Source organism: Vicugna pacos, chromosome 14, assembly GCF_048564905.1.
Source record: "Vicugna pacos chromosome 14, VicPac4, whole genome shotgun sequence".
NCBI classification, from domain to species: domain Eukaryota; kingdom Metazoa; phylum Chordata; class Mammalia; order Artiodactyla; family Camelidae; genus Vicugna; species Vicugna pacos.
The window spans coordinates 16,920,132-16,938,993 of record NC_133000.1 but is presented as its reverse complement, the minus strand read 5'-3'; the positions used below and the strand labels follow the sequence as shown (position 1 = coordinate 16,938,993).

Below are 18,862 nucleotides of genomic sequence, written 5' to 3'. Positions count from 1 at the left end.
CAATGTGATCTCCAAGCAGTGGGAGAGAGAATGGGAAACCCACATCCCTTCCTGTCCTGGTTGCATGATGAGTCTTTGAAACCCAGTTCTTAGGCTGACTCCTGGCTGGCAATAAGGGCGTTGGGCATAAACCTGTAAGGTCCTGGAGGAGAGAACCCCAAGCGGGCTCCTCAGATACTTTTGTTTCAGGCACTGGAGCTGGGGATGTACCCCAGTATAAAGGGTAGCGAACACCATGTGGCTCTGAGCCCATTTTCTTCAGCTGATTTATTTTGTATTTTTCCAAGCCTTTTTTTCCCCTGAAGATACGATATGATAGGAAAACTCAACATACATTTTTCACTATCATTCCTCTTGGACCTAAATATGTATAAAAAAATTTTAAACCTAAGTGTTAAATTTTTAGGTAGTTATATTTGTTTACATACATTTACTTCATTCCAAAATGGGTTTGAGGCTGATCACAAATACACAAATATATATATATATGTATAAACAACACCAAAAAAGTATATTGGTATGCCAGTCAAAATGTCTAGGAAGTTAACTTCTAAAGTTACTTGCAGCTGTAATAAAATTTTCTTTTCTGGGACTAGATAGAAGCTGATTTCTAAAAAAACTCAAAGAAGCGAATGAAAATGGTTAGGGAACTTCTGAAAAAGAGCAATGAGGGAATACTTGATTTAAAAGATAATAAAATTCATATTACACATTCTCAATTAAAAGTGTGCTATAGGAGAATGAACAGACTGATCAACAGAACAGAAAGTTCAGAAATAAACTCAAATATATGTAGATATGAGAACTGAGTATATGATATATAATAAAAGTGGCATATTAAATCAGTGGGGAGATAAGTGGTGTAATAAGGAGCTGTGTAGAAATAAAATCAAATCGTGAGTTAAATTCTAAATGGCTCTAAATGGCTCAAAGACTTAACTGTATAAAACAAAACCATGAAAGTGATAGAAGAGAAGGATGGAAGAATTGTTTTATAACTTTGTAGTGGAAAAGGCAATTTTAGTAAATACAAAATTCAGAAGCCATAAAACAGAAAAGAACATTACAAATAAAATTATATAAAAATAAAAGTCCATGTGGAAAAAAATACCATAAACAACAGCAAGTGACAGCACATTGGGAATACGTAGATAAATTGTGCAAACATGGACAAAAGGTTAATACCCCTAATTTGTGTTAGGAAAAGTCCAAGAACTTCACAGAAAAGAGTTCAAATGATGTTGTAAATTTAAAATACTTATAAAACAAGCACTATATTTATTCACTTAATTATAAAACAACCTCATAATATGGGTACTGTTACTATCATGATTTATTCATCAGGCACCTAAGGTGCAGAGAGGTTAAGTAACTTGCCCAAAGTTACACAGCTTATAGGGGACAGAGCCAGATAGCCTGGCTCCAGACCTTTTGCTTATAACCACCAATTTCTATAGTGAAAACTATGAGCAGCCAATCATAGAAAATATAAATTTGCTCATAAACATGAAAAGGTGCTCAAAATCCTATACAGTAAACTAAACACAAATTAAAACTACAGTGAAATATATCATTTTCACTGTCCCTCAAAGCTGCTTTATTTATCTGCACTGTCTAGGAGGGGTAAGTTTTTTGACCTGCCTGAAGGCAAGAGGTTGGACCCAGTGACTGAAGCATTTAGTTTATGATTCTGTGTGATGTCTCAGTTTGTGAAGGCAAAGGACTGAATAAATGGACAGAGCTTGTTTCTTCTATTATAAAAGTAATAGTGCATAAAATACAAGGAAATACAAAGTCATGCTTAGCCTTGAGGAAAAAAAATGTTATTTACACTCATGATACTTCAAAATTACTCCATAAGCTGCAAATTTATTTCTGAAATGAAGTAAGTGCAAGAAAAAAAATTAAATTGGTATCTTTGCTTGCTTGTCAGGGTATGACAATGTGAAAATAGTCATTTTCACGTTTTCTATCTGATACATACTTTCACCTGCTAAAGACGGTTGGGGAATAAAGTAGCCTCCATTTTCTTTTCTCATATGGCATTAGCAAGGCAATCATCATGAGGAAAGAGTTAGCTTATTTTATATATTGTAGTGAAGTCATGGTTACCTCTGATCAAGGGTGTTGAATTTTTGAAGGCAAAATGAAATCCAGAGATCCCCAGGATCATTCTTAATCTAATGCTTCAATCTTTACCGTCATCCCTTCTTTACTCAGAGAAGCGCACAAATAGAAAACACAACTGATTTGTAGTTATGTCCATTTCCCTCAGAATTAGATAGAAGCCTTGGCAAGAGTAAAATGACCAAGCTGGTAGCAGTAAGGACGGGGAAAGAAGCAGCCAATCTCAGAAGTACCTAGTGCAAGGACACATGAGTAATCTGTGATGTGGTGACCAAAGGGAAAATGTAACAGTCCTGCCATTCTGATTTTACCTTGACGAGTGTGAAGTATTTCAAAAGTTTCTGAGTGCTAATGCATTTATCTCCATATATTATTACTATTACTATCTTATCACAGTGGGCTCAGACCATGCATACCAACCACCTTGGAACTTGCTTTTTGCACTTAACATCACGGACGTTCCTCCAGTTGAATAGCAAATAACCCCAACTCATTAATTGTATTTGTAGTTTCTTTTTCTTTCTTTCTTTTTTTTTTTTAAATGGAGGTATGCGGGATTGAACCCAGGACCTCACGCATGCTAAGCATGTGCTCTATCACTGAGCTGTATCCCCTCTGCTCCTCCCCCCAACTCATTATTTTTAAAAGTACAAAATATTCCATAATTTAGATAAAAATAATATATTCAACGATGATCCAACCTTTCTGCTTCTCTGCACTTCCCCCAGATTGCCATATTAAAGATTTTTTAAAACATTTTTTATTGATTTATAATCATTTTACAATGTTGTGTCAATCATATTAAAGATTTTTACGTGTATTTTTGTTTTTCTGTAGAACAGATTCTCTCAGTTGGGGTTGGTGGGTCACATTTTAATAACTTTGGCTAGATTGTCCAAGAACAAATAATTCGTTTTCACACAAACAGAATAAGCACGCAGGGCTCCATACCCAATACTGCAGTGGGTGTTTTCGCTCATTTTAATTTTGCCAATCAGGTGGGTAAAACCCAGTATTGCATTCTTATTTTAAGTTACATTTCCATGGTTGTTTAAAAGGCTGAGCATTTTTCATGAGCTTTGTCCATTTTAACTTATGCTTCTGTGAATTTCCTGTTCGTATAGTTATTTCCCTGTTGGATTGCTTGTCTTTCCATTTTTTAAAATCAAAATGTGAGTGCTCTTTGTATATTAAGGATATCAACCCTTGATCTGTTATTCACAGACATTGAAATTTTTCTTTTGACTTAGTTTTATACAGCTAAAATCAACATACACTTACTATTTTCTCATGTAGTCAGCTATGTATTGATTTTTTGTGGTTTGCATTTTTTTTGACTTGCTTAAAGAAGATCCATTGCATCACTATGTTATTTCAAAATTATGGAAAAACCTATGAATTGGAACTCAGGGTGAATGAGGAAATAAAACATTAAAATTTAGTTTATATATAGTAATAGAAATATCAGTGTAATGACTGTTTGGGATGGGACTATAATCATGAAAGGAATGGAAAGACCAAGTGGAAATTCAGACTAACTGGGATGGGGTGAGGGAAATGAGGAACACATTGTTCAAGTTGGCAAACATATGAAATGGGGAAGAAAATGAACTGTTACAAAGAAAGAGATGTGATGAATGTAAAATGGGAGGAATAATACCAATTGTGTCGGTTGCCAGAGTAAATGTAGACAGGCTGAACTTCATTATCAATCAGAGACTGTCAGATTTTGTTTAAAAAAATCCATCTGTAAGTTACTTGCGAAAATAGATGTAAAACAAAGGAACAAATATATTAAAAATGAAGAGGTAAGAAAAGATACATTGGGAAGATTCAAACATGGAGGAGGAGGTGTGGTATTATTGATTTTAGATTCAAATAAAGAAGATTTCAGGGTCCAAAACCTTGTCTCAGAGGGGATAGGGAGAAAATAAAAATGGAGTTAGGGCTATCAAAGCAGTCAAGATTTGAGGATTAAGATTCTCTGGAGTGAAGGAAAGAGGAAAAAAGTAAGGTAATAGCGTGAATTGCCTTTTCCTTCTAGGCATTTATCAATTTGTTGGGAAGACAGACTGAGAGGCTGACTATCTAAAGAGTTAGTAGCAGTCTTATGCCGCTGAGGGGACAAAAACTGGGATTGAGAGCTCTTCAGAGTGGAGAACACCTCAGTCCTTCATCTGAGGTCAGGAAGGACTATAACCTGGGTGTAAGGGGAAACTAAAAACAGACCAGTGCTTACAGAAACCCAACCTAAAACAAGTTCAGTCCCTACCTGGGTTTAGAAGACCTGTTCTAACTGCCTGCCAAAGTTAAAGAACCCCTCTCTGAGCAATGAGAACAACACAGTATCCACAACATTTTTTTCCAGTGTCTAATATTCAAAACAAACAAAAAATGACCAGGAACACCAGCTGACAGAATCAGGAAGGAAAAGATCTGGAAAATAAAAATCCCTAGTAACTCAAATACCCAGATACCTGTGATTAATACTTAAGAAAACAGATGAAAATATGGAGAATTATTCCAGGCAACCAGTATCTATAAAAAGAATCAAGTGGGAATTCTAAAACTAATAAAACAAATACTGAGTGAATAGAACATTTATGATGACTTACGGGTTTTCGGAAATAGGAAAAATAACACACAGAACAGTGGTCAACTGAGTAATTATTTTAAGGTTTTTGTATTATTTAAGAACTGATACTAGTAATAATTAGTATTAGACTCTATTAGGTAAAAAATGGGTGTTGTAATCACTAAAAGGATTTAAAGAATGGAATAACTAACAAATTTATAAGGGAAATAATAAATGTACAATTCCAGATTAGTCCAAAAGAAGGCAAGAATAAAGAGAAATCAGAATATAGAATAGATGGGAAATAAAAAGAAAATTGTAAGAGGGTAAATTTAAACCCAAATACATCTGAGTTACATTAAGTGTGAATGAACTAAATAGTCCACTTAAAAGACAGATTGATTAGGTAAAAACAAAACAACTTTATATGCTTCTTACCAAACAATATACACTAAATATTGTCAGAAAGGAGTTTGACAGTAATAGAATGGAATAAGATACATACAGAAAACGATAGCCTAAAAAACCTGGCGTAGTTATACTAATACCAAACGAAGCAGACTTTAAAGCAAGTAACGTTACATTTAGCAATGATAAAAGAATCAATACAAAAGATAACTTGCAGCTATGACCCAAAATAAGGTAGAAAATGTAAATGGAAATTTTTGAAGAGGTTAGAGATATAATTAAAGATACCATTTGAAAAGGCAACAAGACGAGGAAGATTTGGAACTAAATTCTATATAACCTTTAAAGAACATTCCTACTTAAGTATTTCAAGACCATACGGAAAAATCAGAAACCACCCAAATTTAATAAGGCTACAAAGAGAAACCTTATAAGAATGTATATATATATATACATAAAAAATACATATGTATGAATTTATGAATGTATTCCAGGCATGCGAGAGCAGTTTAATATTGAAATCTACAGAAAAAAAAAAAAACAACCCTACATACATCAATAAATTGAAGGGGAAAGCTGGTATCAATAGATGCTGAAAAGGTTTTAATCCTTGGTGGAAGAAAACATGTTAGACCACATACAAAAATTCTAGCCTGACTGAGGACTTAAATATACAACAACAGAAAACAACAGTGGAAATGGAAACACTGGAAAAAATTCAGGAGAATATGTGTGCTAAGCTCCTTGGTTAGAACTGACCGACTCCTTTTTTCACCTTTCCCAGCTCCGCAGCCATACATCTCACAGACTCGAGGTGTAGAGCCCACTGGCCCTCAGTTTTTCTTACATTCCTCATCTGCCATCCCCGACATACTGTCAGAGATCTCTAAGTGCACATCTCAGTGTATTCAATGCCAAGCACACAGTCGCTCTGCAATAAAAGTTTGGCCAAAGGATGAATGATGACCCCTGACCAGCTTCCCCACCACCATTCACTCCAGCCAGCCTGCCTCCTGGGGAGATGGCCGGAAGGAGCAGGAGGCAGAGTGTCTTACTGGAAAGTACTCAGGGCTCAGACTTTTGAGTCAGTTGACCTGGGGTGACTCCTGCTTGTGAGCTGTGTCACCCTGTGCAATTTACTTCTCTGCAGTGTGTTTTCTCTAAGGAGCTTTGAACACTGCTGGGACTCTGGTCTTTGCTCAGAAACAGCCCTTACTACTAGTGCTTGACTAAGCTTGACTAAGACAGGGGATGGGTGTCAGTGTGACTGAGGGTAAAAGATGGGTGACTCTCTCAGCGTCTTGTCTCACAAATGTGACAGTGTACAAGGGTAAAGCTAGAGTAAACTTGACAATAGCTTGGCTTGATTCATTTACATTATTCTTGCTCATCTTTTGCTTATTGCATCTTCCTCTTGGACTATCTCAGTCTGCAACCCTGGTTGCACCTGAGAGTCACCTTGCCCTGCCTTGGACCAATGAAATCAGCCTCCCCAGGGGTTCTTATGAGCAGCTGGGACTCTTATGAACCACTAGTCCTTCATTCTCTTGGTCCTAGTAGAGTGAGTCCAAGATAGCACAGGCCCAGAAACTACAAGCATTTGTGGGGAGCAAAATCTGTTTCCCAAGAAGGAGGTACATTCAGCCGTAAGAGCAGAGTTCGGTGCTGGAAGCTTAGAGCCGTAGCCCTGCCGCTCGTTGGAGAGGTGACCCTGCAAGCCACAAGCCTCCTTCTGCTCCAGTTCCCTAATCCTTCACGTAGGCACAGAATAAGATCTCCCATTCTGCCTACCTTGGACTGTAATGTGAAGTTCAAAATGGAAATAGGTAAGATTTTGAACAGCTCTGGGAATCATACAAATGTGCCTTGTTAGTGTTCCCACTAAGCATAATCTTTGCTGTGCACTAGCTGTGGGGTCCCGCATGGGCCATTTCACCTTTTGAACCCATTGCCTCATCCATAAAATGGAGTTACTGACTCTGCAGATTACACGGTTAGCAGCATGGCAAACAATAGGGACTGAAAAACACAAGATCTACTATTATTATGCTTGCTATTAATTTGCATTTTAATCATTTCAAAACTGGGGGTAGACTCACACGAGTCCCTGATGTCAGCCTGCCATCAAATCCCGTGGTTTCTCATGTTAGCAGACACTCGCACCCACGTGGCCGTAGGCAGGTGCAGCGTTTCTGCTTTGCAAGTTTAAAACGAATCCCAGGGACTCTCTGGTTATGAACCAAGCCTGCTGAGGTGACAGGTGCAACTGACGTAGCTGCCTGGGAGCTGTCCCTTTAGCTCCCGCTACCTGGGCCTTCCTGACTGTTAGGTGTATGAGAGGTCAGTACTGACTACAGGGGGAGGTGTGTGATCCACCGGAACGAAGCAGGTCGAAATCCCCTAGCACTGTCGTATCATAACAGGAGGAGGCACGGTCACAGGGGTGCTGGGCGCCCCATGGCCAAGTCCTGCCATCATCCTATGTCTTCACCTTCTCCCTCTGAGTTACGGCGCTTGGTACCTTTCTCCACACGCTACAAGCAGTGTGTTCTCTGGGATTGGACTTCGTATTCTTATACTGACCACAAGTCCAGTGATGATCAACGTTGAGGTCTCTGGGAAACTCAAGATTTAGAAATTTAGAAACTCAAATTTAGTGAATTTGAAAGTGAGAGATGGGCAGAGTTTTTGAAGGTATGCCATGGCCCAGTTATTCTCCGTTCTGGTTCTGTTGGAGTGTATGTATGTTCTTACCTGTGCAGAGCAATACAAATTTATGTTGTCAGCCAGTGACATTAACAGATTTTTCTTTCCTAAAGCAAATCTAGTAATTACTAAGTTACAACATATCTTAAAACAAACAAAACAATAGACTGAGGATGTCAGGGTTCAGTGCAGCAAGACAGAACAAGTCTACTTAGAAGGCATGAACTTTCATTTCAAATGAGATTTTGAAATACTGTTCCCACTTACCCACTGATATAGTCCAAACAGCTATTATTTTCAGAAATGCCTTAGTTCTGGAGTTGAATCGGCTATGATGGATGGGGTTCTGGATGGCAACGTAGCGGTCCAGCGAGATGGCACAGAGGTGCATGATGGAGGCCGTGGAGAAAAGCACATCCAGGTAAATCCAGACAGCACAGAGCTTGCTAGGCAGAGGCCATCGGTACCCTATGATGCAGAAGGTTAACGTCAGTTAACCGCCTTGTCCTCCTGGTGTGTAGAATCTACCCTGCTACAACGGTTTCTGTCCTAGCAAAAGGCACAGATAGCAGCAAAGGGCAACGCAGCATATTTTCAATATTTCAAAAAAGCCTAGTAACGACTGTACTTAACTACAGTAAGATTGCACTGGCTGATGAGCACAAGGTTTGAAAACTTCTTGTGGCTGGAATCATGCCGGTGTGTTGTGGTTAAACTCAGGTTGTGTCTCTAGGATTTCCTCCACCCGACAAAAATCCACCTCTTTTTTTTTATTGATAATGACTTAGGTCAGCAGTTACAATGTACTATGGATTCCTCTACTGAAGCACCTCTTGCCAGTGTACTGTCATTATTTATTCAGATATCTTTCCCACATTGTAGGTAGCCTGAGGTTAGGCCATCTCTTAGCCATTTTTACAACTGCTCAGTCTTGTACAGTGATGGCATTTAGTAGTTTCTCAAAAATGCTTTTGATGTGAATGAATGATAAAAAATCCAGATTGGGAATATGTCTTTGTGAAAATGAAAAAAAATTAGCTAATAATGCTTTGGGGGTTAAACTTAAATTTGGGGGTGAGGTAGGGGGAGAATGAAGACTGGTGAAGAAGAGCATGGTATTCTTGTCCTGAGAGCTATTTCAGGGCAGTGGTGCTCAAACTTTTGCTAGCCTCAGAATCTCCTAGGTGGTTTTAAAAATAAGAGGGCTGGACCTCACCTCAGGGGATTCTGATTCTGTAAGTCTGCAGCGGGGCAGGAGGATTTGCATTTCTAACAGTTTCCCCAGTGGTGCTGATGCTGCTGGTCCAGGGGCCACAATTGGACAATGGCTGCTGAGGGCAGTGGCTCTCACCCAGGGCTGCACATTAGAACTGGCTGGACAGCTTTTCTGTAGGTCGTGATGCCCAGAATGGTAGGAGGAGGTGGGCCCCCCTAACATTAAAGTGATTTAAAGCTCCCCAGAGGATTCCACTATGAGAAGCACTGCTGGACCTCACCTGCTATAATAGGAAGGCAGGGTATGCCTTACGGACATACAGTTTCCTGCTTTTGTTTGTTTCTAGAGGGCGAGCAAACGGTTATATTAACCTTAATTCATTTTGATGACAGTCTAAGCAGTGGTGTTAGATCTGTGTGCATGAGAAGGAAAATTACTAAGACCACATTTACTTCACCACATTTCAGACCCACAAAGCTGAACAAACTCTCTATTCACAAAGATACTCTCTTCCAAAATGCCACCACGGATATTTGCAAAAGTAAAGGGTGCAGGATACAAGCCTGACTTAGTGCTTTTCATTCTGACTGTATGCAAAGAGCTTGAGCTAAAAAGGAGAGCCTTTTCTTAGCAGCGACTGAGGGGGAAGCCACGCTGTGCCTGGTCGGAACTGATGTTGCCCTGGGAGGGATTTTCTCTGAAAGGAGGCAGCCGCAGGCTGTAGTCTGGGTTTCCGTGAAGGGAATGAGGAGGGGGGCATTTCCTTGCCGCCCGGGGGAGGACCCGTCCAGGGAGAGGCGCATCTCTGGGCACGAACCTGCTGTGCGCGGAGCGGCGGCCGACAGGGGGCGCCGTTGCACCCTGAGCCGGAGGCGCCGGGCAGGCGTCGGTTTCCTAACCCGGCTGGCGGTGCCTGCGCCCAACCCGCCGCTCGGGGTACCCCCGCCCTGCCACCGGGGCTTTGGTTTCCGGACGGGCCCTCTGGGAGTCATTTCCCACTCCTGAAGTTTGCCTTCAACAGGGCGGGGTTTTATTTAGGAAGCGGGGAGCCTTTCCAGGATGTCTGGGAGATGACGGGCAAATTTAATCAAATCATCCCGGTGTGACATTTTGAGTGGTCCAGCGGGGGCTGGCCTTGCGTTGAGTATTACCGACCCTGTGCAAACCGGATCCCGCGCTCCCTTGCTCACCCCCTACCCCCTCCACACTCCTCGGGGCTGGGTGGATATTTTCTTTTAGCCGTTAAGACTTGGCCAGAAAATCCTCTCTGAAAGACAGCGCTCATAACTTGTTTTTATCTCTGGGCGCCTACTGGTGTGCCCCTGTCAGCAGTCTCAATACTTTCTCCCCCCCTTTTAAAGGGGGAAATCTGGCTGCTTTACTCATAATTTGGAAAGAGTATCACATTCAGCTTCCCGCTAAAGCCGTCCCAGTGTTTGCTGACTCGCTGAGAGGTTTGACTCTTTCAAACTCTGTTGAGAAGAAAGCAAGATTAATCTCTTCCCATGTGTTTCCCACCCTCCTTCAAACCAGACGGGAGGAGTTTATGCATATGCATTTTTAAAGACTTGAGGGTATAATTCAAGGGCAAACTTCCAAATTAGCTTCTCTGGGCAGGGAACAATTAAAACTGGAGGAATTCATTTATTCTAATGGAGACTCTGCATATTTTAACATTAAACCCACTGCACCGCTGATGTCCTCCCGGCAAATGTTCCAAGGTAATTGGGATGGTTTTACCACTCCATTAGAAGTGCTGAAAACAGTGTGTTAAAGATAAGACTGTCCTCTCTTGAAGCCTGGAATATTTGGTTGGGAATATAAAGGAGCGAAATCCAAGTGGATTCAGAATGACAGATACATTACTGCTTTATGACTGGATTGGAACCTTTACAATCATTTCCACATAGAATGTACATGTTTTTAAACACAGCACTTTATCTCCCCACATAAAATGTACATGTTTCAGAGCACAAGACTCTCCAGAGATCAGATAATAGGTTATCTGACTTTAAATATGTGAAACCCCAGTTGAAGAGTAAAATTTAAGTAGCGTAACATGGTAGACCTTTGTCTATAAAGAAAGCCTGGCATTTGATTTGTCCTGTGAGCCCCAGCTCATCTGCTAATGACATGCACATGCTCTTGTTCCCAGCGTGGGTACAGCTGGGAAGCTAATGCCACTCACCATAGAGGATGGTTAACATGGACACAGGCATGACAAGGAAACCCAGCAGCATATCAGCTATGGCAAGTGACATCAGGAAGTAGTTGGTGGCGTTCTGCAGCTTTTTCTCTAGGGACACTGCCATGATGACAAGTATGTTTCCAGCAATGGTCAGAATAATCACTACAGCTGTCAACAAAGCAGACCAGTTTTTTTCCTGGAGATGAAGTAAGGAGAAGCAGGGTGGTGAGAGACAACCCTCACAGGAGAGGTTGGTTCGATTTTCCGAGTCCACTGTCCAATTAAATGCATCTGAAGTGTTAGCTTCTCCAGAGTTCAAGTCCTTATTATATAGCCTTGTGTCATCGTGTAATTGCATTAAGGAGTTCGTCGCTGAGCTCAGAGAAGTGTTTTCTTCACAGAGAATATCCATTTCTAAGCTGGAACTTGTAGCCGATGAGGTGCAGAAAAACTCATGAGTTACAGGGTCTGCTCACGACTCAGCTGTTTGTCCCTGTGAGCTGTCACACCGAGGCTGGCAGATGTGCTGAGCTCCTTTGGTTGGCTTTTTTCTCCCATTATTACAATAGAAGTCAAATAATTGCGGTTGCTCCCTGACATTTCCTTCCTTCACAGTTTTAGTAGAATCCTCCTCCCGGTTTTATTTATTTATTTTTCTCCAAAGCAGGGTCAAAAAAGCAGAATGAACTTTTAACATAGAGGTTTCTGAGTTTTGAGCATTCGGGAAGAAAAATGGGATCCTGGCCAAAGAAGAAAAGTTTTGTAACTACCAGGAATCTCACTCAGCGCTGTCTCACTCAGTTGGTTATGCTGATCATACTAGATTAGCCACAGCAGGATTAAAATAGCATGCAGTCCAGAGCAGGGGGGCTGTAGGCATTCTGCCCTAAGAAAGTCAGTTACAGATACATCCAGGGTTAATCCCATAGTAGCTGGATGTACTTTGGGTTACAGTTCTCAGTCGGTCTTAGGCTGAATTGCCACGGCTGCTGTCAGGAATTTCCAGCCTGTGTTACGTTGCTTAGTTAATCAAAGACAGAAAAAGTCGTAAGCAAAGATTAGCAGACAACTTTGCATACTAGAAATGCTCACTGAAATGGTGACATTTTGGCCAAGCAGCCTTTCAAGGCAGAAAGAGAATTACACAGCAGTAAAATACAGCAGCATGAGAACTTACACGGGTCTTCAGGGTCCACACGCTAGACACACTTGGCTGTTCTGTGACTTGCTGCGTCTGTCCTGGTAATTAAGCCAGCGGAGGGTCCCTTCTCCCTGAGCGTCCTCCAGCACAATATGATAGTAATTTGATTTCTGTTTTGCTGACTTCAAAAACTGCCTGGGAGAGTCGAGCCAGTTCCAGCACTGCAAGGTCCGCGCCGGCTTCCTCTGCCCCTGCTCAGCCGGGTCACTCCCTCCCGGGGTGGCTGGCCTCAGCCGGGCACACATAGAGAGATCATTCACCAGCCCCTCGCCAAGTCGCACAAAAGAAATCTCACGGCAAAGTAGGAAGAGCTGCCTGCACCGAGGGACTCGTGGTTTCCACGGGAATGGACTTGCTCTCCGGCTGCCTCCTTGCCTTCATCAGACCTCCCTCTGTCTGTGTGTCATAAACTGCAAGGTAGCAACAGCCAGGGAGGGCGGACCAAACAGGCTTTTTTTTTTTTTCTCCCTCTTTTTGCTACATATTAACATTGGGAAGTTTTCCTTTGTGTTAAAAAAGAGAGAAACGGGAGAAATCGCCTTGTGTACAGATTCCTAAGGCAGGTAAGCCCCACTGTGATATTTTTCAGGGTGAAGGGTGACGAGAAGAGGGAAATCAAGCCAGAAATGGTAAATCCTGGGAGCGCCGGAAGCACGCGGTGCTTCCACGCAGAACCCACCGTGCTGGGGCTTCAAGTGTAGTTACTGATCTCGGTGACCTGGGCTCAGCGTGGCCAGGCAGATTTCTGGCGGTAACTCTGATAAACTATTAGCACTTTTTTTATTTATTATTAAATACATCGTTCAGCTAGCTTTTTTCTTCAGCAGGACTATACCACCTAGAAGTAATTCAAAACCTCACATGTGGAAGCGAGTAAGTTGCTTTTACCAGTGATAACACTAAAGACAGCCGGCTTTACTTGTCAGAAAGCCCCTTCTCAGAGTTCTAAAGACAGCAGATCTGTCAGGGGGGTGTGTGTGCGTGTGTGTCTTTATTTTTATAGATTGGGAAAATGGATTCTTTCCTCAGTAGTTGAGGTTTTCTAGGTTTCTGGCCCTCTTCTTACTCTTTACATTCTCCCTAGACAAGTTCACCTACTTTTCTGCCTTCAACACTTGTTTTTGGCCAAATCTGTACCTTCATGGCAGATGGTTTTCCTCAGCCCCCGACCTAAATATCCAGCTGCCCAGCGAGCCCTTCCATCTCTATCTTAGGAGAACTTGACCTCAGCGTCGTTTTTCCTCTTGTTCCCCTGCCTACCTCTGGGTGCTCATATCTACCCATTTTCTTGGTTACTGGAATCACCATCTCTTCAGACAGCTGACTCTTATTCACGCCTCTTCCCTTGTGCTCACTGCCCTGATCTTATTAAGTCTCCTGCCAGCTCTGTATATATATTTCTCGTATCTCTTCTCCAGCCCGCAGCTCTCATTTCTTTGGTTAAGGCGCACCGTGTATCTCTTGGGCTGGAGTATGAGTTCACCCCTCACTGTCCTTCCTGCCATCCTCCCGCCCCTCTGCTTCCCTGAATGGAGGAGGAGGGGCAGGAGGAGGTGGGGAGGAGGAGAGGGAGGAGGGGCAGGGGGATGGTATCCTAGAGCAGGCAGCTGAGAGCACAGGCTTTTGGGTCAGAGTTGCCTAGTTTTGAACCACTCTGTATGAGCTCGGTAACTTGTAAGCAGTAGAACCTTGAACAATCTAGTTGCTTCCTTTCATTGTAGTGAAGCTAAAATATGATAATGGGTATAAATATTTAGCCCGTGTCTGGCTTGGAGGATGCTCTAAGAACGTTAGCCTTTTTTTTTTTATAATCTCATCTTTTCTTTTTTTTATTATTGAGTTATAGTTATAGTTTACAGTGTTGTGTCAATTTCCAGTGTACAGCTTACCCGTTTTATTCTTATTAGTATTCTTATTGATATTATTAAAACATGGCAGTCTGTGCCTACTTTCCTTCAGGCTCCGTGGGGCACGTGAGTCCCGCCTTTGCCCCTCCCCCACGGCTCCCACTTTTCAGGTCTGCACTCTCCTTACTCTCCCACAGGCAGCCTACAGGCAGATGAACTTGCTGGTGTCTGAAGATTTTTTAAGCATCACTTGTAGTTCCCTGTGTCTGGATTGCTCTCACCGCCCCTTCCCCCACCCCCCCTTTTTGTGTCCATCTGGCAAATTCCTACCTAGTTTTCAAGGCTCAGTTCCAACGTTATGTCCTCTGTGAATCCCGGACCCACCACTTACCGTCTGTGTGATCTTGACTAAGCTACTTCATCTCTCTGTGCTTTGATTTCCTCTTCTGAAAAAGGAGAATAATACTAATACCTACCTCAGAGGATTGATTTGAGAGTTAAATACGTTTACATGCGTACCTGGCACATTTTACACCCTCGGTAAAGTTTAGTTGCTATTGTTATAATTGCTGTTAAGCTTACTGTTACCAAACTTCCCATGTGACGCCTTCCCCCATGTAGGCAAAGACTACAGCACCTTCTACAGTCTTCTATTTTAACACTTCTCCCATTGCAAGTAAGCCCCGTAAGCGCAAAGACTACGTTTTTGTTGTTCACTGTAGGGCACATAGTTGGTGCTTAGATACATTTGTTGAATGAATGAACGATTTATAATCACCTGTTTACATGTCTGCCATCTTTATTAGATGGTGAAATTCTTATTCATATCTATATCTTTAATACCAGGCATGGTGTCTCCTAAAGGGATGTCCTTGGTAGATACATTTCAAAGGAATAAATGTGTTGATTGTTAAGAGTACATTAAAAAGCAGAGTCAGGGAGAAACCTAGAACCTCTAACTCCTTTTTCATTGTTTTGTCCAGTGGGATACTCATTCAGTTTTATTAAAAATGGCAAAGGAAAACATGATTAAAAAACACTCTAGTGTTGGAAAATTACTCTAAAGCTTTTTGATGTTAAATTTTGTTTTACTGACTGCTGTGTTACAGTTCTTAAAGAAATCTCATGCTCTCAGGCCAATGGACAGCTAAGTTTCCAGTCAGTGTGTTTCTTGGTATATCTTTTATATTGTGAAGTAATTTTTTTAGTAATTATCTAAGATTATTTACAGTTTTTATTGTAGTTTTATGAATGCTTGTTATGGACAAAGCAATATGGGAAAAATCTAGGTCCTGGGCTCCTGATACTTAGACAGAGCTTGTCTGTTAATAGTTTGAGAATTAGATCTGGTGGGAATGGTTTCTTGCAGATGAGACACCCCTCTTGAACCTGGTGAAAGGGATGTGCGTTGGCTGCTGTAGTGGACACTGCTGTGTGGCTCATCTCCCCCTTGAGGACCGAGGCATGCACTCTCTGTGCTGCTGGAAGTGTTGCTAGCTGATGGCTCTCAGTGATCCTCCCTGTGAAAATTAAGATCAGCCAAAGATGCCACTTTGCCCATAGCGGTGGCCCTTCCCTAGCGCAGCCAGCACACAGTGATTGGTCCGTTGTGAGGGTATAAAAGTCTTGCCCCTTTGCCTGAAAGCTGGACAAACCCTGAAGGGCCACCCGGGTTCCAGAGCGCCCCACTTTTGCTGTGCCTGCATCACAGTTAATTTCCTCCCTCTGCCTAGCCCCGCTTCTCTGCTCCCCTACAGGTGTTGATCTGAAGCTCTCCTCAGTGGATCTTCTACTCACAAGTGTCCTCTCAGAGTCAGGTTCCTGGGGAACCCAACATAAGCTTCTATTTTTAAACCTGTGTTTCGACGCTTGATGAGTTCAGTGCGCAGCCTCTGCATGAGTCGCGTGTCTGACGGAGAACAGGCAGATGTGTCATCCATACCGATGATTGCTTTCTTGTCATAAACTCAGAATTCTTCTATAGACAACTGGCTTTACTGTCTAATTCTTGCTAGAAGGAATTTGAGGTCAACAACTTCAAAAATGAAATTTATTACTTTGTGGACTTTCTATAGGGGTACTTTTTGCAACTAGTTTATTCTGGGGGATTCAACAAAAGTGATTACTTAAAATTAAAGGTTGATTTGATTGTTTTCAATGGCTGCAGTGGTATTCACAGCCCTTGTTTGAATTTTTCCAGGCTAAAGTTATTGAGTTCTGAAACAGTGCCTTGTAGGTGTTAATAAACATAAAAAAAAAAATCCCTTGAGTCATTGAATCTGGAACATACAGCATCCTGTAGCCTCCACTTAGGTACTGACAGTGCATGCAAGTGTGTTAAAGGCTCTGAGAGATCGTGCAGTGAAGACATTTTGTTGTTATTTATTTTTCCCACTTCCTCTCTGCTCCCAGAACACTCATTGTGGGAAACTTTTGTTTAAATTGAGTTATATTTTACATTCATTAAAATGTTAAGATGTTAAATATATGGTTCAACGCATTTTGGTAAATATATATAGCCAATGCAACTATTACCCAAGTCAAGATATCTACCATTCTCATCACTTCTGAAGTTCCCTCATGCTCCTTTCTGGACCTTCACTTAAATGGGAGCATGCAGTATATGCTCATTTTGCATCTGGCGTCTTTTGCTTAACAGTATGTCTGTGAGATTCATCCATACTGCTGTGAGAAAACTGTTTTTTTTTTCTTTTTTTTCATTGATTGCAGTCTGGGAAACTTAAATGGCCTGGATGTTTAGGGTGTTAATCACCTACTTATTTTTATTCAAAGGAACATAGAATATATCCTTCTCTTTGTCCTTTTAAGCTTTATTTTTTAAGATAGTGGCTACTTTAACCTCTGCTCAATTGCATCTGATTTTGTTCTGAATTGGCAGCACAGAATTTGTTTTATTCCATGTTCGTTCTTAACAATATGTCCCTGAGATTTCTATTACTCAAATCTTACTAATGGTCTAAGAATGAGGAAAAAAATTCACAGATTTTCCGAATGATATGTTATTCATCATTTCTTTTGGATATTCCAGTTCTGAGGTTTGGAACAAGCCAGACCACCTGACCATTGCATGCTTGGAAAACAATGTCTTGAACTGCCTTCTTGTTAATGCCATTGGCATGTGTGAAAAGAAACAACTACTTGAAATTAGCTAATGACTGTCATCTGTCTTTTCAGTTTTCCCACGGTGGTGTTCAGTTTAACAATATTCATAAATTTAATGGATAATTACTAAGCACTGTGTCAAATACTGTTTTTGGAGCTGGGTAAAACTGTGAAGATGCACAGCATTCCTTGCCTTAATTCATTCACTTAAGAAACAGTTGGTGGTAGCCAGCGTGAGTGTAGGGTTTAAAGAAGAGATATAAGCTTGGCTCTCAATGGCATATCAGTGGTATTTAGTCTGAAACTGGGGGAGATCATCCAGAGAGTGAATAGAGATATGAAAGGGAAGAGGTCTGAGGACTGAGCCCTGGGTTACCCCAGTCAAGGAGGTGTAGAGGGACCAGTCAAGCAGGTCAAAGAGGGGCAACCAGTGAGTGAGGAAGGATGCAAAAAAAACAGCGGTACCCTGAGAGTCAGGTGATCAAAGACTGTCAAGGACAGAGCGTGCTTAACTGGGTCAGATGCTCCCGATAGTCTGAGTATAATGAGAATTAAGAAATGACCATCAAATATGTCAAAATGGAAGCTTTTGGTGGCCCTGGTTGGAACTGTTCCAATGGAATTAGAGTAAAAGTCCAACTAAGTAGGTTCAAGACAACATGGGAAGAGAAGTGATAACGAATATAAAGAACTACTTTGAGGATTTTTTAATTTTGGAAAACACAACAGAGTAATGGAGTAGTAATTGAACAATCAAGAGGCAAAGACTTTTATTTTTCAGGATAGGATAAATTAAGACATCTCTTTGTGCTGATGGGAATGGTCCAGTACAAAGAGGGAATTTGACGGTGCAATAGAGGCAGGAGATAATTCCTGGAATGATGTCCATGATTTGGTGAAAGGGTATGGCTCAAGGACACCATAGAAGGGTTCCTCCATCATAACAAGGGAGAAGACAGAATAGATGGGCTAAGATGCAGGCGGCTGGTAGATGTGTTGATGTCAGATGATGATCAGAATCCTTTATGAGGTCTGTATTTTAGTTTGGGGAGAAAGTAAATATTTTTACATACTATGTAAGTTCTATGAAGGAACTGGTGGTGTGACAGAAAAAACTGAGGATGGGGACAGCTTTATATAATGGGGTCAGGGAGGGTCTCCTGTGGAGAAAGCATCAAAACTGAGATCATAAGGATGAGAAGATTGGAGAAGATTCTCAGAGGAGTAGCATGTGGGGACGCCCCGAGCCTGGACCAGGCTTGGCAGGAGAGGGGTAGGTTCTGAGGAATAGTTGAAGTTGGATGGATGTAAGTTGTGAAATTGTCAGTGATTAAATGGTATTGAAAGCCATGACACAGGATGAGATTTCCCAAGTATCTGAGGAGAGAAAGGAGAGGTTTGAGATCTCAATACAGAGATACCTCAACATTTAGAGGTGAAGGGGACGAGGAAGAACCAGCAAAGGAGACTG

The 18,862-nt window shown here is 41.5% G+C and overlaps 1 protein-coding gene and 1 long non-coding RNA gene across 3 annotated transcripts in view; one reads left to right on the top strand and one right to left on the bottom strand.

The window, feature by feature from the left end:
- The window catches only part of HTR2A (5-hydroxytryptamine receptor 2A), a 50,909-nt gene extending 38,114 nt beyond the window's left edge, over nucleotides 1–12,795 (bottom strand). The window contains exons 1-3 of the mRNA XM_072976257.1: nucleotides 12,398–12,795; nucleotides 11,221–11,960; nucleotides 8,084–8,284 (exon numbers count right to left, since the gene is read on the bottom strand). Coding sequence (XP_072832358.1) covers nucleotides 8,084–8,284; nucleotides 11,221–11,632 — 613 coding nt within the window. The 5' untranslated portion in view covers nucleotides 11,633–11,960; nucleotides 12,398–12,795. The remainder of the gene's footprint in view (nucleotides 1–8,083; nucleotides 8,285–11,220; nucleotides 11,961–12,397) is intronic.
- Nucleotides 1–18,862, top strand: part of LOC140701123 (uncharacterized) — a 221,333-nt gene that overhangs the window by 54,800 nt on the left and 147,671 nt on the right. The window lies entirely within an intron of this gene.